Raw genomic sequence first — 18,887 nt, forward strand, 5'->3', positions numbered from 1 at the left:
TGATTGGCCCCTCCCATAAGACATAAAAGAGAAGCAAACGGGATGTGAGCTTTTGCAGGAAGCAATTAGTTCATCTGGTCAGTAAAAGCTCTGGAGAACCTCTGTTTGACTCTGTGCTAAGTTTGGCCTTGCCCTGCGTTTGGCAATTAGTTCTCTGGCAGCATTCCAAGAGAGATAAGTTGAGTGTTTGTAAACACTCCCCAGATAGACTTGTTTGAGAAGCCTTTCAGACTATGAATGGCAATAATTCACAGCCATTTGAATTAAAGAGGTTTGCAGGGACTAAATTTGTGCTGTATACTTTCTAAGGAAGCCTAGGTTCCTTACACAATGTAAGGATCCTACACAATGTAGATTCCGTACACAATGATAATAGCAACATTTTGATAATAACCCATTTTCCAAGGGCAAAAAAACAAGTCCTAATGCACTGTTGTAATTTTTATTGTTTCGTTTTTTTCTTAGTGCTTTATACGTTGTGGACCTGAAGATATTCCGGAAGATTGCTGCAGGCGACAGACTCCGAGGTCAATATCAAGCACTTAGTCAGGATCCAAACAGTTTATCCAATCTAGATCAGGTATGCTGTAGTCCATAATATATGCTACCAAGAAAAGCCCGTTAGCCAGGATTTCATCGTGGCTAAAAAGTGCTGAACTGGCATATTTATAGAGCCCTGCTTGAGAGATGAGTGAAGTGCTATGTTTGGGTGTTGCTGTGTTTGGATGTCTTAAAACAGTGTAGGGAGACTGTTAATGTACTGTCTGCCCCAGTCAAAGTGACCTTTAGCCTGGCCCTTAACTACTCTAGCCTCTTTTTTTGGGAGATTACTGTCCATGTTAAGGTTGCCAGTGAAGAGTGGCTGAGAATTCATGTCTACCATGATAACCTCAAGCCTGTTAGAATTCATCTTTAGCCCCATACTTGCATCATACTAGATTTGATTTAGCTCCTGCTAATGAAGGACTCCAATATTTGATTACCGTGGTCACTCTGATTAATCTTAGACCAGTCTTCCAGTACTTGATATACAGTATCTTGCCTAGCTTTTATTATTGCATTAACTTTTATTGTTTGATTTTTTAATTTTAATTTTATTTTGGTATTGCCGAGTGAATGTTGTATTGTATTTTTGAGTACGGTATACATTCAAAAGTAAAGTAAAAAGTAACAAACAAAACTAAGGTAAGGTTATGTGTGATATTTTCCTCCCTCTTCCTAAGCAACAGCCAAGGTGCTCTTAAAAGATTGGATTATAGGTTGTTCTCCAATATACCTGCATTGTCTTAGCTTGATAACAATTGTTACTTCAACCAGCACAGAAAATACCACATTGGGTACAATGGACAGCATATTGTTTTCCGAATAATAGTTCTAAATCTTACCTTTTTAGGATCTTCCAAACAACATGATTCATCAGGTGCCTATTAAATCTCTCCCTCAAGAATGGCTATGGTGTGAAACTTGGTGCAGTGATGAATCCAAAGGAAAGGCTAAAACCATTGATCTGGTGAGTGGCTGTAAAATGGAGTGGTTAGGAAAAGCTGCTATGAGCAGTTTCAGAGCAGCATTTTTTCCCAGTCTGTTGGAATCCTAACTAGCTGTAACGTAGATATTTGTGAGTCAAAATTCTGTCTCTATTTTTGTTAGATGTAAAAGTTAACAGCTGAATCATGGAAACCATGAAATTGTGGTATGTTGTGGGTCCTGCCTGAATTTGCAGCATTAACAGGATTTCTCTCTCAGAGCATCTTGAACTACTGTTCCATATTCTGTTGTACTTTATATCCCATACATGTATAGTGACATTTCTGATAATGTAACTCATTTACAATTCCCCCCATTTTTATTTTAATACATGTATGGTTCTTTTCATGGTGATTTTTCTTTTGTAGCGATAGGGTTTTGTTTCAGAGTTTTAAATCATGGTAAGCCTTTTTCCTAAAAATATATATATTTCAGTGCAACAATCCCAAAACTAAGGAACCTAAACTAGAAGCGGCTATCAGGATTGTTCCTGAATGGACAGATTATGACTCTGAAATACAGAAGCTAATAAATCACATCAGAAAGGAGAAAAAAGGCGGGACCCAATTACATCCAAAAGGTGAGACAAAGGAGAAACTTCTGCAGGTCATGAAACTGCCCAAGGAAGAGAAGAGGGTTGATTGGTTTATCTGCCTTGAAGACGTAGCATTACATGGAGATCTCTAATGTTTACTCCTTAATACTATGCAGTTGGTTGGATTCAGAGGGTGGGTACATCCTGAGTACAGTTCAGCAATCTTAATTTATATTTTTTCACCTTCCACAAAAATAGTTTCCTATCTCATTACATTATAGTGGTGGGATGATAGAAAAAAGGAGTGGTGAGAGAATGACTTTAAGAAAGAGAATACCGGTCAGTTTTAATATTGTCTTCCTTTGTAGTGATGTGCATTCAGAATAAATAATATTAAATTCTTTTACAGAGTCCAAGCATGATGAACTTTAAGAATATTTGTCAATGCCAACCACAGACAGAAAACAAAGACTGCTTTTAATTAATGTAATTGAGATACATTGTGTATTTGTGCAATTTTTTTAAAAAAAATATGACTTGCACATGGCATGGAACTAACAGATTGTAAAAGATGCCCAGTAAATAAAACGTATTTGGAAATGATGGTATCCGGGTGCCTTTCTATAGAAAATAAATGGAAATTTTATACTTAAATTTCAAAATGCTTCCTTTTAGAGCTTCTGTAGCAATATTTCATACTTAACACAAAACTTGACATTATTTATTAATCTTTTTATTCAGCCTTCCTCATCACTTTCTGAAAATTCTATTTCAGTGAGCCCCCCCTCTCTCTCCAGAAGACTTCTGCATCCTGTTCCAGATTTCCCATTATGGAAAAAATATTTACATATATTCACTGTGGTCAAATTTTTCCATCTGCAAAAAGTAAATAACAGAAAAGAGGAAAGCAAACTGAACAAACTTGTGCCATAGATTCTATATTACCTCCCATTATCTAAGTTAGAAAGGATGAGATGGGGACAGCTATGGATAATGGTGGTGACATCAGAAGCAACCCATTAGCTCTGCATAGTGGAACCTGCCATGATAAAATGGCAATCTTTGATTTATTTTTTTGCAATTTACAAATAGCATTTTTAAAAAAATATTAACTCATTCATAATACTCAGAGGATGTGCTCCTTGCCCACTTGTGCTTCTGTGGGCCAGAAACACCAAGCAGCCATTACTTGCTAAAGGCATTCTACAATCTGCAAAGATTTCGCATTGATCATGATAACTTATTCGGTCTCAAGCACATTTATAAATGTGATTTTAAAAATCACTGATTCTTCTGGAATGCTCATTGATTTGCTCCATTATGAAAAATGTCTATGCCTGTCTTAGTGCCTATGATATTTAATTATCTGAGCCTTGCTGGGCTCACTGATAATCTCGGGGAAAAATACACACACACACATATATATCCTAGAACTCCCGAGCAAGAGGCTGCAATGACTGAAAACACCGTGTTTGGATTAACTCTTATTTGTCTTTAAACTCTCCTTGGGTTTTGTAGAACAGGGGTCTCCAACCTTGGCAACTTTAAGACTTGTGGACTTCAACTCCCAGAGTTCCTCAGCCAGCAAAGAACTCTGGGAGTTGAAGTCCACAAGTCTTAAAGTTGCCAAGATTGGAGACCCCTGTTGTAGAACACATTTGGAAAACCCTGCTCTTGAGCTTCCAGCTTAAGCTTGCTGGCCAACTCCTTAGTATAAAGTAAGGTGACACAGAACTTCGGGAACCATTCAGAAAAGAGATTGGTGTGCACACACCTAAAATGTGTATCCGTTTCTTTTAAAGCATCCATTTCTTTTTCCAATTAGACAAAGCATCCATTTGGAATCAAGTATTGCAACCTCCCACTGTAAAATATAGCAAAACAGATATAAAAAGAAGAAAGAGTATTACTTTGACCCCTCTTCTATAGACCACAGCTTCCTGTAGAGCAGCGGTTTCCAACCTTAGCAACTTTAAGACTTGAGGACTTCAGCTGAGGAATTCTGAGAGTTGAAGTCCACTTAAAGTTGACTAAGTATAAAGTTGCCAAGGTTGGAGACCCCTGCTGTAGAGGGGGAAACTTGGCAGTTGTTCCTATGTATTATCACGTCATATTAACGGGCAAAGGACTTAGATGTTATAGTACACCTCCTAGTAAATATTTAGCATTACTTTGGTCTCATTTCTGTTCAATATAAAGAAGACTAGGTTTCTAATATTGTCACAATAAAAGAGGCAATAATTATTTTGGTAAGTATATGTAACAGGCTTTGATAATCCAGAATTTTAAATTTCAGATTTCAGACATAACACATGTACACCAATGCCACCAATTTAATATAAAACTACACCGCCACAAAATAGCTTCCAGATTTCAAAGTAGCAGAGTTGAAAAAGAAATTTTAATCTTTGTGGTCTTAAAATGTACTGTTTAAGTAAAGCTATTTTGCAAAAGGCAAAGTTCCCATTTTTTTCCACATTTGATGCATTTAATTCCATGGATAGTTTATGGTAGCAACTGATAACTGAACTGCCTTTTAAATTGCTTCTTTGATTTCCAAAGGAATGAAATAAGTTTTTTAAAAAAAAATATTCCCCCAAAGTGTACTCAGAATCATTAGGAACAACAGCATAATAAAGCAATTTCTATTCATTACTTGGCGTAGAAACAAATTAAAGTTTGGCACAATTGTTAACTTCAGAATTCAACTTGTCCTATCCCTCCCACCCAACACAGCCAACCCGCGCCCCCCCCCAAAAAAACAAACCTTCAGAATTTAAAGCAATTTAAAACAACTATGTGCTACTGTTGAATACTATTTAGTATTTCGTTACCTTCAACATAGAACAACATAGTTTTCATAGAATGTATCTTCCCCCCTTCAATCCCTCTGATTTATTCTGGCAACGCTTCCAAGGCAATGTTTGATTTCCATTGAACCAGAAGCACTGCCGAACTTTTGGATCAATCCATGCGCAGGCCTGATGGCCTTTCTAGGACAAGCAGCTCCAGCAAAATCAATGCAGCCCAAACCATGTCCTGTATAAACATGGACTGATGGGATTTGGTCAAAGAAAGCAAAGGGCAATGGCACTTTATGCAGTCCTGTCCAAAACACAAAGATGATTTCTTAATAGGTTAACATCTCTTCCAGCATTTCTGGAGTCATTCTCAAGGAGAGAAACATGACACCACTTTCTGGGTCCTGGTTTTTTTGTCTGAATGCTCACTCAACAAACGTCCAACATGGCATATTTTGAGATGAATCCAAATCATTTCATTCCCAAAGAACAGAACGTTACACCCAAAAGCTAATGAGATTCAACCACTAATTTTTCAGATGTTTGGAGAATTGCATTGAAATAGACTGAAAGATGAAGATCATTTTGACAAGTGTTCAAAACAGCATTCTTGAAAAAGACAGGATGTGAAAGAAAGGAAAGTTCAGTATTGTATCCCAAGATGACTCCAGGGTCCGTTCTGAATACAGTTCAATATGAGATTTCGGTTGCATGAAAACACTTTCAGTCGGTTCCATGAGTTATTAGTCTGTGCAACAATAGATATGCATATAATAGTTGTGAAGAGGATGATCTACTACCCTTAAAATATCTTCATGAGCAGAACAAAGTTCTACTTTTATGGTCAATATCTCGGTCCTGCTCAAATGTCAAGCAAATTTTCAATGGAAAATGATTCCCTGCCACCTGGTTAAAATTTTAATTCTGTTTAATTCTTTAAAAGCAACCAGGAGGGAAAGTTTTAATCAGAGAAAATTGTCCTTGTAACAATCAGAACACCTTAAACGGTCTACAAGCTAGCTGCAGTGACCAATGTATATATGATGTAAATGGTCATATCATGCAGGCGTGTAATACTTCCAACAGTCACTTGAGACTTTAGCATTTCCTCCTGTGGTAACTAAAGCTGGAGTATATTTTGTTATTTCAAGTGATTAATTTCCACAAAAGGGCCCCAATGGTTTAGTAAACTTTAAAGTGCTTTTTTGAGTCAGTTTCTTCTCAAACATGGGTTTGTCTTGAGGTGAAGCTTTGAGGCCCGGAACTATCAAACAGATTGGTATTATTGATATGGCTGGATTTTGCTATCCCTTTTGAACTATCACCCAACACCCCACCCCCCGGCTTTCATTACTGTTCAAAGACTACACAGTAATTTTAAGTTATCTAGAAAAAAATGCAGATTGCCAGATGCAAAAGGAAAAATAACATAAAAAGTATAGCAGTTCTAATTGAAATGGAATTTAAACTGGAAAGGTCCCCCGGAACTGAAGGGGTCAAACCCTTGCCAGGAATTCCAAGTTCGGTGAAAAGGGTTCCCCCCTCCTTGCTGGCTCTCAGCATCCAGTGGGTCTTCTCCTGCATCAAACTTCCTCCGCATTTCTATAAAAGATACAAAGGTGGCGATCAGATGAATCAGACGTACGGACAAAGGAACTCCATAAGCTTTCATCCAAATGTTTTGATTCTAAAGGCACTAGAGCAGGGGTGTCCAAACTACGGCCCGCGGGCCAACTGCGGCCCGCGGGTTAGTTTTTATTGGCCCACAGAAAATTCTGAAAATATAATTGAATATGGCCCGCACATGGCGCTTGAGCTCAACTCTGTTGCACTTCTCAGTTTCAACACTAGATGGAGCCAGTCACAGAAAAGGTGCTTCTCCACTAAACAAAATTAAGCAAAGAAAAATATTTACCACGAGTCACCAGAAATGGCAGCACCGAAGAAACGCAAGATAGCAAGTGAGTGTAGAAGATTTCAAACACGGTGGGAAAATGAATATTTCTTTAAAGAAATCAACGGAAAGTGTGTGGCCCGGGCCTTTGCTTATTTTTCTGTATTTGGCCCTCACCAAAAAAACTTTGGACACCCCTGCTCTAGAGCATCAAGCACAAAAAATGAACAAATAGGTAAAAAGCAGTGATGTAAGCATAGGCATAGCTGCACTCCTAAAAAAAGAGAGAGATAATGGCAAAATATCTATAGCCTTCCTCCTGCTTAATTTCCAAATCCAGATAAGCCAGTCACCAATTGAAACCTGGGGTCACATAATAAAAGAGCAGAGTTGGAAGGCACCTTGGAGGTCTTCTAGTCCAACCCCCTGCTCAAGCAGGAGACCCTATACCATTTCAGACAAATGGCTGTCCAATCTCTTCTTAAAAATTTTCTATGATGGAGCCCCCCACCCCCTCTTCTAAACCCACAACAGCCATTCCACTGATTAATTGTTCTCACTAGTCGGATCTCTCCTTTGTAAGTTTTCATCCATTGCTTTTTGTCCTGCCTTCTGGTGCAGATCTTAGTAAAGGAAGAGGCAAAAAAGCCAGCATGTGTCAAGGCTTTGATAAATTGGAAGTCCACACCTGTACTCCTGGAACCACACAGCCCCCAAATTCCCTCCTCACAAATCATTGTGGCTGATATTCAATGACTGCTTAATCTGTTACTGAGGTTAATTGTATTGTTGGATTTACAGAACACATAAAACACATGAGTGTTAACCAAAAGCTTGGTTAAGGCTCATCAAGCATCAGTTATTGTGCCAATGCAGCCATCAGGTTAAGTGTATTGTGTGAACTTGGCCTAAAATTTAAATGTAATAGTTTTAAACAGAAAGTCAGAGGGAGAATCACTGTGGATAAGTTTTAAGCAAAAAGTTAATAGATATACCTACTGCCCGTTAAGAAAAATCTCAAGGATAGCTCTAAAGCACAGAAGGTTGGATGTGCAGCTAGCACCAAAAATGCTACTATTTTACTTTTTTTTGTTGTTGTTTACATTTATATCCCGCCCTTCTCCGAAGACTCAGGGCGGCTTACAGTGTATAAGGCAATAGTCTCATTCTATTTGTATATTTTTACAAAGTCAACTTATTGCCCCCCCAACAATCTGGGTCCTCATTTTACCTACCTTATAAAGGATGGAAGGCTGAGTCAACCTTGGGCCAGGCTTGAACCTGCAGTAATTGCAGGCTACCGTGTTCTAATAACAGGCTCTAACAGCCTGAGCTATTACGGCCCTACTTCATTATATAAGCCATTTATCAAGCTCTCTGGCCCATATATCAGTTGAATCCCTTCAAAAATGAAATAACCTCAATAAACACAGCACTGGACACTGAAGGAAAATGAACGTTGACTGGTTGTCATAAAGACAAAGTGAAAAACAACCCAACAAGCTCGCCTCTTATTCTGAAAGTAAGGAATCAGATGAGCCACACATCTATCTACCTGGATCTGTGAGGACTTCTTTGGCAGCTGCAATATCAATAAACTTTTTCTCTGCTTTCTTCTTCTCTTCTTCATCTTGAAAATTATCTGGGTGCCACTGCATTGCCAGCTTCCTGTAGGCTTTTATGATTTCCTGTTTCCTGGCATTCCTGTCAGAAGTATAAGAAATAACTTGGAAATTATCTCTTCATGCCATGATAAAACTTTTAAAAAGAAGCCAAGAGCTCTGTCAACAAGATGGGAATTCAGATTCTTTATTTATTTATTTATTTATTTTTCAAATTTATATACCGCCCTATCTCCCTAAGGACTCAGGGCGGTTCACAGGCAGTTAAAATACATATAAATACAAATTAAAAAACAACAATTAAAAAACTTATTCTATTGCCGAATTTAAAAAACAATATAAATAATAAAAAAACCCTTAAAACCAATAACTTTAAAATCTAATCCAGTCCTGAGATGAATAAGTGCGTTTAAGCTCATGACGAAAGGTTCGGAGGTCCGGAAGTTGACGAAGTCCTGGGGAGTTCGTTCCAGAGGTGGGAGCCCCACAGAAGGCCTTCCTGGTGTCGCCAAACGACACTGTCTAGCTGACGGCACCCTGAGGAGTCCCTCTCTGTGAGAGCGCACGGGTCAGTGAGAGGTATTTGGTAGCAGTAGGCGGTCCCGTAAATAGCCCGGCTGTTCTGTTTCCCTTCCCCCAATACTCCCAGCAAAGAGTCCGTCAGAGGCCTTCCTTTTTTTTCCCTTTTATTTACATAGATACATGTCCTGGCCACGTCTACCCACGGGCCTGCCAAGTTTCTGGAGATAACGAGGAAATTATAGATAAGGCCAGAATTACTCACGAATATATTCTTCCCTCCATGAAATAGTTAGCTCGCGCCAAATTCATTGCTTTGTCCGAGACAAAAAACCAGGAAGTCCCGCCTCCTATTTATAGTCTCTGCAGATGTCACTGCATGACAATTATGACTTGGCTTTGTCCCAACTCTTCCGCTGCTGCGCACGTCGATCAAGCCTTCGTAATCTTGCGTCCCTCCAAAACTGTTCTTGGGGCGTTGCCAAATCAGAAGAAGGTCCGGGAGAATCAGGCCGTGCCGGCCCCTCCCTTTGAGTGGGTGCCAGGGAGGGAGAGGGCTCAAGAGAAACAGGGCTTGCCAGGTCTTCTCCCTCATTTTCTGAATCATCCGAGTCCAGGAGTCTGGGTCCAGGAACCTGGGTCACAACACTATCCCTCACCGCAGGGCCCTTCCCCCGGGGCTGACGATCGGGATGCGGTCGGGCTGGGTTCTGCTCATGGAAGGCCTGCACCAGGTCAGGGGCATGAACGTCGGAGGCATCTACCCAGGAGAAATCAGTCCCGTATCCCTTCCACGCGATCAAATATTGGAAACGACCCTTTAGCCAGCGAGAGTCTCGTACGCTGTGGACTTCGTATTCCTCCGACCCGTCCTCGGCGACAGTGACGGGTGCTGTTGGGCACCGAAGGGGACTCGGTGTGGCCTCAGGAACCAGAAGGGACCGTGAAAACGGGTGGATCCGCATGGATCGTGGCAGGGTCAGTCGGTAGGCTACCGGGTTGATGACTGCCTCGACAGGGAACGGGCCGATGAATCGGTGGTCCAACTTCTTTACCGGCGGTCGGACGGGAGGTGTTTGGTGGAGAGCCACACCGGTCTCCAACTGCCAGCGGGGCGTTGCCCGTCGGGAGCGGTCAGCGGACCGTTGTAGTCCTCCTTTGCCCGATTCAGCTGCTGACGTACCAACTGTTGGACCGCATGCAATTCCGTCAGGAAGGTCTGCGTTCGGGAACAGGAGAGTCCGGTGGTGCCAGAGGAAGAGCCGCGGATGGTACCCACATTGGCAAAGAACGGGTCATCTGAGTAGAGGTGTGCTGAGAGTTGTTAAAAGCAAACTCCGCCAGAGACAGGTAGTCGGCCCAGTTGTCCTGTTGCTGGTTGATGAAGCAACGGAGATACTGTTCCAGTATACCGATGACCTTCTCTGTACCCCGTCGGTCTCCGGATGGTGCGATGACGACAGACATACCTGCACCTCCAACGCGCCATCAGGCTCTTCCAGAAGCGGGCTGTGAACTGAACTCCAGCGGTCCGAAACCACCCTGTCCGGTAGACCATGGAGGCGGAAGATGTGCTGCAGAAAGAGGCGGGCGTTTTGCGGCTGTGGGCAGCCCGCGGCATGGGATGAAGTGTGCCATCTTGGTGAGCATGTCCACCACCACCAGCACCGTGGTGAACCCAGAGGACGGCGGCAGGTCTGTCAGGAAATCCATAGAGATCGCCCCCCAGGGTCTGTCGGGTGTCGGCAAGGGCTGGAGGAGCCGGAGGGGCCCCGTGGCGGTCTTGGCTTGCCGGCACGGTACGCAGGATGTCACGTAGGCATGTATATCATGCCGCACTGGGCCACCAAAGGTCCGTGTCACCAGGTGGAGGGTCTTGAAGAACCCAAAATGTCCTGCTGCAGGGTTGTCGTGGCACTGGGTCATGACGAGGGCTCGGAGTGGTCCTGTGGGCACATATAATCGCCCAAACTTGAGTAAGTCCTCCTCCAAGGTCCAAGGAGGCGTGGGGCCCACCTCCGCTCTCCTTTGCTGCGACCAGGCGTCCTGGCGCTGCGCCTCTCGCACCTGGGCCCGCAAGTCCACTGGCTCCCGTGCTGCGGCCAAGGCTTCTGCCGGCAGCACTGTCCGTGGAGGAAGGGGGTCCTTGGCGCAGAGGTACTCTGGCTTGCGGGGCAGGGCATCCGCCCTCCGGGTGTGACCGCTGGGGATGTAGGTCACGGGGGAGTTGGACCGGCAAACCAACGACCACCGGATCTGCCGCTGGTTTAACTTCCGAGCTGTGGTGAGGTGCTCGAGATTCCGATGGTCCGTTCGGACCTCCACCTGATGTCGGGCCCCCTCCAGATGGTGTCGCCAAGCCTCGAATGCAGCCTTGATAGCCAGCAACTCTTTTTCCCAGATAGTGTAGTTGCGCTCGGAAGGGTTGAGTTTCCGGGAGTAGTAAGCGCAGGGAAAAAGTGTGCCACCATTCGTCGGAGCCTGTAGCAGCACCGCTCCCAGAGCCACATTGGACGCGTCCGTTTCCACCACAAAAGGCCGGAGCGGGTCGGGATGCCTCAGGACGGGTTCCGTGACGAAGGCTTTCTTGAGGGCTGTGAATGCTTCTTGCTGCGGGGGACCCCACCGGAATGCAACCTTCTTCCTGAGGAGCTGGGTAAGTGGAGCTGTCAGTGTGGCGAAGCCCGGGATGAAGGTCCGGTAGTAGTTGGCGGCCCAGTAGGCGCTGAACATCCTTCACCCGACGAGGGGCTTCCCAGCTACACAAAGCTTCTACTTTACATGGGTCCATGGCTATGCCCTCGGGCGAGATGATATGCCCGAGGAATTCTATGGAAGTCCGGAAGAAGACGCATTTCTCCAGCTTCGCATTGAGTTGTTGCTCCCGCTAGCGTTGCAGAACCAGACTGACGTGTCGAAGGTGGCTTTCCCTGGACCGGGAGTAAATCAGGATGTCGTCGAGGTAGATAACCACGAACCGATCCAACATGTCTCGAACACGTCGTTCATGAAGTGCTGAAAAACGGCGGGAGCATTGGTCAACCCAAATGGCATGACAGTGTATTCGTAGTGTCCGTATCGGGTGCCGAATGCCGTCTTCCATTCGTCTCCTTCTCGTATCCGCACCAGGTTGTAGGCCCCCCGGAGATCGAGCTTGGTGAAGATCGTGGCCTCCGCAACCTTTCCAGTAGCTCCGGGATGAGCGGCAGGGGTAGCGATTCCGCACCGTAATGGCGTTTAGCCGGTAATCACAGCATAGGCGCAAGTCCCCTGTCTTCTTCTTCACAAAGAGGACCGGGGCCGAGAGGGACTTTGAAGGCCGGATGAACCTCGGGCCAGGTTTTTGTCCAGGAAGTCCCTGAGGCGGCCAACTCGGCCCGACATGGAATACAGGCGTCCCACAGGCAGTGGTGCGTTGGGCAGAAGGTCCACGGGCAATCGTGGGGCCGATGCGGGGTAGTCGGTCCGCCTCCTTCTCGCTGAACACGCCGGCGAAGTCCGCCAGCTCAGGAGGCAAGGTGATGGCAGCGGTGGGGACGTTCTGGCCGGCACAGGTGTGGCGGATGTGATCGACGACTGCAGACTCGGGAAAGAGATGGCGTTCCGCGACCAGGCCACCTGAGGATCGTGGGTCCGCCAGGCCAACCCAAGGACCAAGGGAAAATGAAGGTCCGCCGTGACATAAAACTGGATCGCCTCCTCATGGTCCCCAATAGCCAGGCGCAAAGGCTGGGTGGCGAATTTAATGGGGCCGGACACCAGTTCTCGCCCATCAATTGTCTCTACCGCATCGGAGGGTCCACGGAACCACGGGACCGCAAACTGGGTCACAAAGGCCTGGTCCATAAAGTTTGTTGTGGCCCTGAGTCCACCAGCGCATGCGCCTGGAGCCCGTCCGACTGGTTCCCCAACCATATCCGTGTGTCCAGAATCAGATGCCGAGGGGCCCAGAGTCTACTTCCGCAACGCCCAGTGGGGCTTAGTGCGTGCCCGACCTAGGGTTTCCCGAGGTCGGGCCTGCTCCGCTTCCGATTGGTCACGCTGTGATTCGGGGACCGGCGTCGTGCCCCACCGCTTTCTGGGGCAAGAAGCGGCGAAGTGGCCGGGCTCCCCACAGTACAGGCACAATCCCCCTTGGCGCCTCCGGTTCCGCTCCTGGGCTGTTAGGCGAGGTCTGGCCGCTCCCAACTCCATGGGCTCTTCCGCAGTGGTTACAAAACGTGGGGCGACCCTGGGTGCTGGTGGTGCAGGAAGTGGGGGTGCAGATGTCGACGGAGGGTCCCGGGGGGTGCGACGGGACGGTCGCCGTTGCAGACGGGCATCGAGGCGGAGACAAAGGGGCACCAAGTTGTCGAGGGTCCGCGCGCCTCCACGCGGGCCAGCTCGTCTTGCAATTCCTCTGAGAGTCCCTCCTGGGCAACGTCCACCAGCGCTGCATCATTCCAGTCAGAGTCCTGGCACAAAAGACGAAATTCGCGATGTACTCCTGCAGGCGTTTCCCTTGACGGAGTTCCTTAAGGCGCCTGGTTGCCGTCAGCATTCGAACGGGTCCTCATACATGGTGCGAGGTGCTGCCAAAACGCTGTTGGTCCGCCAGCAGGGGCTGTCCTGGAGCAAGAGGGCGTGGCCCATCGAGCAGCCGAGCCGGAAAGAAGGTTAATCACGAAGGCCACCTTAGCCCGGTCGTCTGGGAAATCCTCTGGCCTCATAGCCATGTAGAGCTGGCACTGTCCCAAGAAGGTCGGGAACATCTCAGGCTGCCCAGAAAACTTATCCGGCACGGTTATCGGGCACTTGCGCCGAGGAGGAGGAGTGGGAGGATGGGGGGGGGCTGCAGGCACATTCCTGGCAGCAAGTTGGCCTGCCAAGTGAGCCACTTGCTGCTGGAGCTGTTGATTAGCCGCGTGTAGCTGCTCTAACTGCTGCTGTACCTGCTGCTGATCCATCTTTGGTGGAAGATGTTTTAGTCAGGTCTTGGACAAAATGTTCTGTTTCCTTCCCCAATACTCCCAGCAAAGAGTCCGTCAGAGGCCTTCCTTTTTTCCTTTTATTTACATAGATACATGTCCTGGCCACGTCTACCCACGGGCCTGCCAAGTTTCTGGAGATAACGAGGAAATTATAGATAAGGCCAGAATTACTCACGAATATATTCTTCCCTCCATGAAATAGTTAGCTCGCGCCAAATTCATTGCTTTGTCCGAGACAAAAAACCAGGAAGTCCCGCCTCCTATTTATAGTCTCTGCAGATGTCACTGCATGACAATTATGACTTGGCTTTGTCCCAACTCTTCCGCTGCTGCGCACGTCGATCAAGCCTTCGTAATCTTGCGTCCCTCCAAAACTGTTCTTGGGGCGTTGCCAAATCAGAAGAAGGCCGGGGAGAATCAGGCCGTGCCGGCCCCTCCCTTTGAGTGGGTGCCAGGGAGGGAGAGGGCTCAAGAGAAACAGGGCTTGCCAGGTCTTCTCCCTCATTTTCTGAATCATCCGAGTCCAGGAGTCTGGGTCCAGGAACCTGGGTCACAACACCGGCCCTATGCCATGGAGCGCTTTGGCCATGGAGCGCTTTGGCCGCCTTCTTTGCAGGTACCATCTTCTATTATATGACTTAATTTCTGTGTAACAGGGAAATATGCAGAATGATGATTCCCTGCCCCCAGGATGCTCAATTCCCTTCAAGCACTAAATTTCTCTACATGCAGCATTCTGTTTTATTTTATTTATTTATTTGTCAATCATATATAAGATAACAGGTAAAAGTATAAACATAATTTGGATACATGAAGAGTAAGTAAAAAAGGAATATTAGGACCGAGACGGTTGGTACGCTGGTGTTCTTCTGCACGCCCCTTACAGATCTCTTAGGAATGGGGTGAGGTCAACAGTAGACAGTTTAAGCTTAAAGTTTTGGGGGTTTGGGGAAGAAACTACAGAGTCAGGTAGTGCATTCCAGGCATTGACCACTCTGTTGCTGAAGTCATATTTTCTGCAATCGAGTTTGGAGTGGTTTACCTTGAGTTTGTATCTATTATTTGCTCGTGTATTCTTGTGGTTGCAGCTGAAGTAGTCATTGACAGGTAGGACATTGTGGTAGATAATTTTATGTACTATGCTTAGGTCAGATTGGAGTCTGCGTAGTTCTAAGTTGTCTAAGCCCAAAATTTGGAGTCTGGTGGCATAAGGTATTTTATTGCGAGCAGAGGAGGAGGAGTGGGAGGATGGGGGGGGGCTGCAGGCACATTCCTGGCAGCAAGTTGGCCTGCCAAGTGAGCCACTTGCTGCTGGAGCTGTTGATTAGCCGCGTGTAGCTGCTCTAACTGCTGCTGATCCATCTTTGGTGGAAGATGTTTTAGTCAGGTCTCGGACAAAATGTTCTGTTTCCCTTCCCCCAATACTCCCAGCAAAGAGTCCGTCAGAGGCCTTCCTTTTTTTTTTCCTTTTATTTACATAGATACATGTCCTGGCCACGTCTACCCACGGGCCTGCCAAGTTTCTGGAGATAACGAGGAAATTATAGATAAGGCCAGAATTACTCACGAATATATTCTTCCCTCCATGAAATAGTTAGCTCGCGCCAAATTCATTGCTTTGTCCGAGACAAAAAACCAGGAAGTCCCGCCTCCTATTTATAGTCTCTGCAGATGTCACTGCATGACAATTATGACTTGGCTTTGTCCCAACTCTTCCGCTGCTGCGCACGTCGATCAAGCCTTCGTAATCTTGCGTCCCTCCAAAACTGTTCTTGGGGCGTTGCCAAATCAGAAGAAGGCCCGGGAGAATCAGGCCGTGCCGGCCCCTCCCTTTGAGTGGGTGCCAGGGAGGGAGAGGGCTCAAGAGAAACAGGGCTTGCCAGGTCTTCTCCCTCATTTTCTGAATCATCCGAGTCCAGGAGTCTGGGTCCAGGAACCTGGGTCACAACACCGGCCCTATGCCATGGAGCGCTTTGGCCATGGAGCGCTTTGGCCGTCCTCTTTGCAGGTACCATCTTCTATTATATGACTTAATTTCTGTGTAACAGGGAAATATGCAGAATGATGATTCCCTGCCCCCAGGATGCTCAATTCCCTTCAAGCACTAAATTTCTCTACATGCAGCATTCTATGTTTTATTTTATTTATTTATTTGTCAATCATATATAAGATAACAGGTAAAAGTATAAACATAATTTGGATACATGAAGAGTAAGTAAAAAAGGAATATTAGGACAGAGACGGTTGGTACGCTGGTGTTCTTATGCACACCCCTTACAGATCTCTTAGGAATGGGGTGAGGTCAACAGTAGACAGTTTAAGCTTAAAGTTTTGGGGGTTTGGGGAAGAAACTACAGAGTCAGGTAGTGCATTCCAGACATTGACCACTCTGAAGTCATATTTTCTGCAATTGAGTTTCGAGTGGTTTACCTTGAGTTTGTATCTATTATTTGCTCGTGTATTCTTGTGGTTGCAGCTGAAGTAGTCATTGACAGGTAGGACATTGTGGTAGATAATTTTATGTACTATGCTTAGGTCAGATTGAAGTCTGCGTAGTTCTAAGTTGTCTTAAGCCCAAAATTTGGAGTCTGGTGGCATAAGGTATTTTATTGCGAGCAGAGGAGTGGAGGACTCTTCTTGTGAAATATCTCTGGACTCTCTCGATTGTATTTATATCCGATATGCAGTGCGGGTTCTAGACAGATGAGCTGTATTCAAGGATAGGTCTAGCAAATGTTTTGTATGCTCTAGTTAGTAGTACAATATTGTCTTTATAATTTCCTTCTTTAGTACAGAAATTCCTTAAGATAGTTTTGAGAAACTTTCTCACAGGCTTCATAAGAAGGTAATACTGCATCTAGCGACCACTCATTCAGCGACCATTTAAAACTTATGAAGGAGCTAAATGATTTGGAATTAAGACCAGTCTTCGCAGTCACGTGATCACGATTTCTAACATTCCCTGCTGGCTTTCCACAAAGCAAAGACAATGGGGAAGCTAGCAGGAAGTTGGAGCTTGTAGTCATGTGAGGTCCTCATTTATTGGCTGCGAGTGGGACCGTCTCAACTGTTGCCACAAAACAGCATGGTCATGTGATGTCACATTTTATAATCCCATCGCTTAGTGATGGCAGTTCCTGTCCCAATTGCCACTTTGAATAGAGGACTATTTCTATAGCCTCTTGAAGAAAAAGCAACGTTTAAGGCAGGGGTGTCCAAACTTGGTCCCTTTAAGACTTGTGGACTTCAACTCCCAGAGTTCCTCAGCCAGCTTTGCTGGCTGAGGGACTCTGGGAGTTGAAGTCCACAAGTCTTAAAGGGACCAAGTTTGGACACCCCTGGTTTAAGGAAACTATAGGGGCTTGGCAATTGCTAAATGCTTACCTTTTAACTCCTAAAATTTTGTAGTAATCCCTCTTTTGAGACTGCTTGAGCATTCGCTGGGCTTTCTCAAGGCTTTCCAGAATCTGTTGGTCATTATCGCTGTATTTTTTAGCAGTTTCATAGTCTTGGATAGCTATCACAAAGACAACAAACAGTTCATTTAGAGTTTTGCAGTATAGTAATTCATTTCCAGCCTGGCCGGATAACAAATGGTATATTTATTTAAAATTGGGTAAAGGAAAACAAAGAATCTTTATGCGGTCAAAGTGTACCTTCTTCATACATTTCTTCTAGCAAGTATGCTTCAGCCCGATCTTTGAGGGCATTCACATTTTCTGGCTCTAGCTGCAGAACTTCTGTGCAAATTTTAATGGCTTCTGTCGTCTGTTGATTCTGAAAAAAGTGAGATGGACCATAATAGCAATAGCACTTAGACTTATATACTGCTTCACAGTGTTTTACAGCCTTCTCTAAGCGGTTTACAGAGTCACCAAATTGCCCCCAACAATCTGGATCCTCATTTTACCCACCTCGGAAGGATGGAAGGCTGAGTCAGCCTTGAGCCTGGTAAGATTCAAACTGCCAAATTGCAGGCAGCCGGCAGTCAGCAGAAGTAGCCTGCAGTACTGCATTATAACCACTGTGCCCCTGTGGCTTCATAAGAAGTTTTGCCCAGTGAACTGAATGTTTACCTTTGAAAAGCAATGACAGATTCTCTCTTTGGCTCGAGTAGTGTAGACAGGAACATTTGTCTCCATCTTCATAACGGCCTCATACTTCTCAGTAGCTTCCTGATACCTATTTACATTAAGAAAGAAAATCATCGAACAGTGTATATTTATTAAATTTAGGAAAACAAATTATATTGTTCTGTATATTTTACAGAAGGCAAGGTAAATACACCAGTGCTCCATTTTAGACTGAAATAATGACACAGACTTCATATTTTACCAATTGGTTTTCAGTGAGTTGGGAAAATGGCAGGAAATCGTTCCATTAGTTTTCAATATTGCTGATTACTGAAAGCTGCAGGAGTTTCAGAAACTCTTGCAGATCAGATGGAGACTATATCGTTGCCACAAACCATGACATTAAAAATTCCTGGAGCAAAAACCTCTTCTTTGAGAAGTAACGGGGATCAGCCTTCATGCTCACAATGGATATTGGGTTCCAATTAAAGAATTGAAAATAAACAGCAAAAAGCTAAATACAAATTTAATCTAGAAAGTTATAAATAAATTAAGGATCCAGACAAATTTGGAGTACTGAGATATTTACTCTAAGATTTTGAAAATAATAAAATAAAATAAACAGCTTTTTGCAGGAACAAAATTGTTTTGTCTATCATAAGTCGCAACAGAGATTTAAAATTTTCTCATTATACAATTGGACACTGGATTCCAGGCAGAAAAGGAAAAAGTGTAAATTTGCTTTCGGCTTTAGGTTAGTACAGGGATCTACACAAAATAATATAAATTGTTATATATTTGAAATACTTCAGGAGATTTTCAAGGAATGTGCCCAGAAATTAGTTACAATGTTAGCAATGATGTCGGCTTTCCATGAATAGAAGATGTCCAAAAGATATTAATGGAAGAATGACAAACATGAAGCAATTTTTACCCTATAAAGAAA

At 44.8% G+C, this 18,887-nt stretch overlaps 2 protein-coding genes across 3 annotated transcripts in view; one reads left to right on the forward strand and one right to left on the reverse strand.

Moving 5' to 3' along the window:
• Window positions 1-2,922, forward strand: part of UGGT2 (UDP-glucose glycoprotein glucosyltransferase 2) — an 81,945-nt gene extending 79,023 nt beyond the window's left edge. Inside the window, exons 36-39 of the mRNA XM_058185234.1 lie at window positions 466-580; window positions 1,394-1,510; window positions 1,963-2,107; window positions 2,472-2,922. Coding sequence (XP_058041217.1) covers window positions 466-580; window positions 1,394-1,510; window positions 1,963-2,107; window positions 2,472-2,494 — 400 coding nt within the window. The 3' untranslated portion in view covers window positions 2,495-2,922. The remainder of the gene's footprint in view (window positions 1-465; window positions 581-1,393; window positions 1,511-1,962; window positions 2,108-2,471) is intronic.
• A 1,522-nt stretch (window positions 2,923-4,444) lies between these two features.
• Window positions 4,445-18,887, reverse strand: part of DNAJC3 (DnaJ heat shock protein family (Hsp40) member C3) — a 32,308-nt gene continuing 17,865 nt past the window's right edge. For both annotated transcript variants that reach the window (XM_058185235.1, XM_058185237.1), the window contains 5 exons: window positions 17,945-18,050; window positions 17,525-17,645; window positions 17,253-17,385; window positions 8,313-8,461; window positions 4,445-6,465 (listed from right to left, as the gene is read on the reverse strand). In XM_058185235.1, the coding sequence (XP_058041218.1) occupies window positions 6,311-6,465; window positions 8,313-8,461; window positions 17,253-17,385; window positions 17,525-17,645; window positions 17,945-18,050 (664 nt within the window). In that variant the 3' untranslated portion in view covers window positions 4,445-6,310. The remainder of the gene's footprint in view (window positions 6,466-8,312; window positions 8,462-17,252; window positions 17,386-17,524; window positions 17,646-17,944; window positions 18,051-18,887) is intronic.

The sequence above is a fragment of the Ahaetulla prasina genome, chromosome 5 (assembly GCF_028640845.1).
Source record: "Ahaetulla prasina isolate Xishuangbanna chromosome 5, ASM2864084v1, whole genome shotgun sequence".
Classification (NCBI taxonomy): domain Eukaryota; kingdom Metazoa; phylum Chordata; class Lepidosauria; order Squamata; family Colubridae; genus Ahaetulla; species Ahaetulla prasina.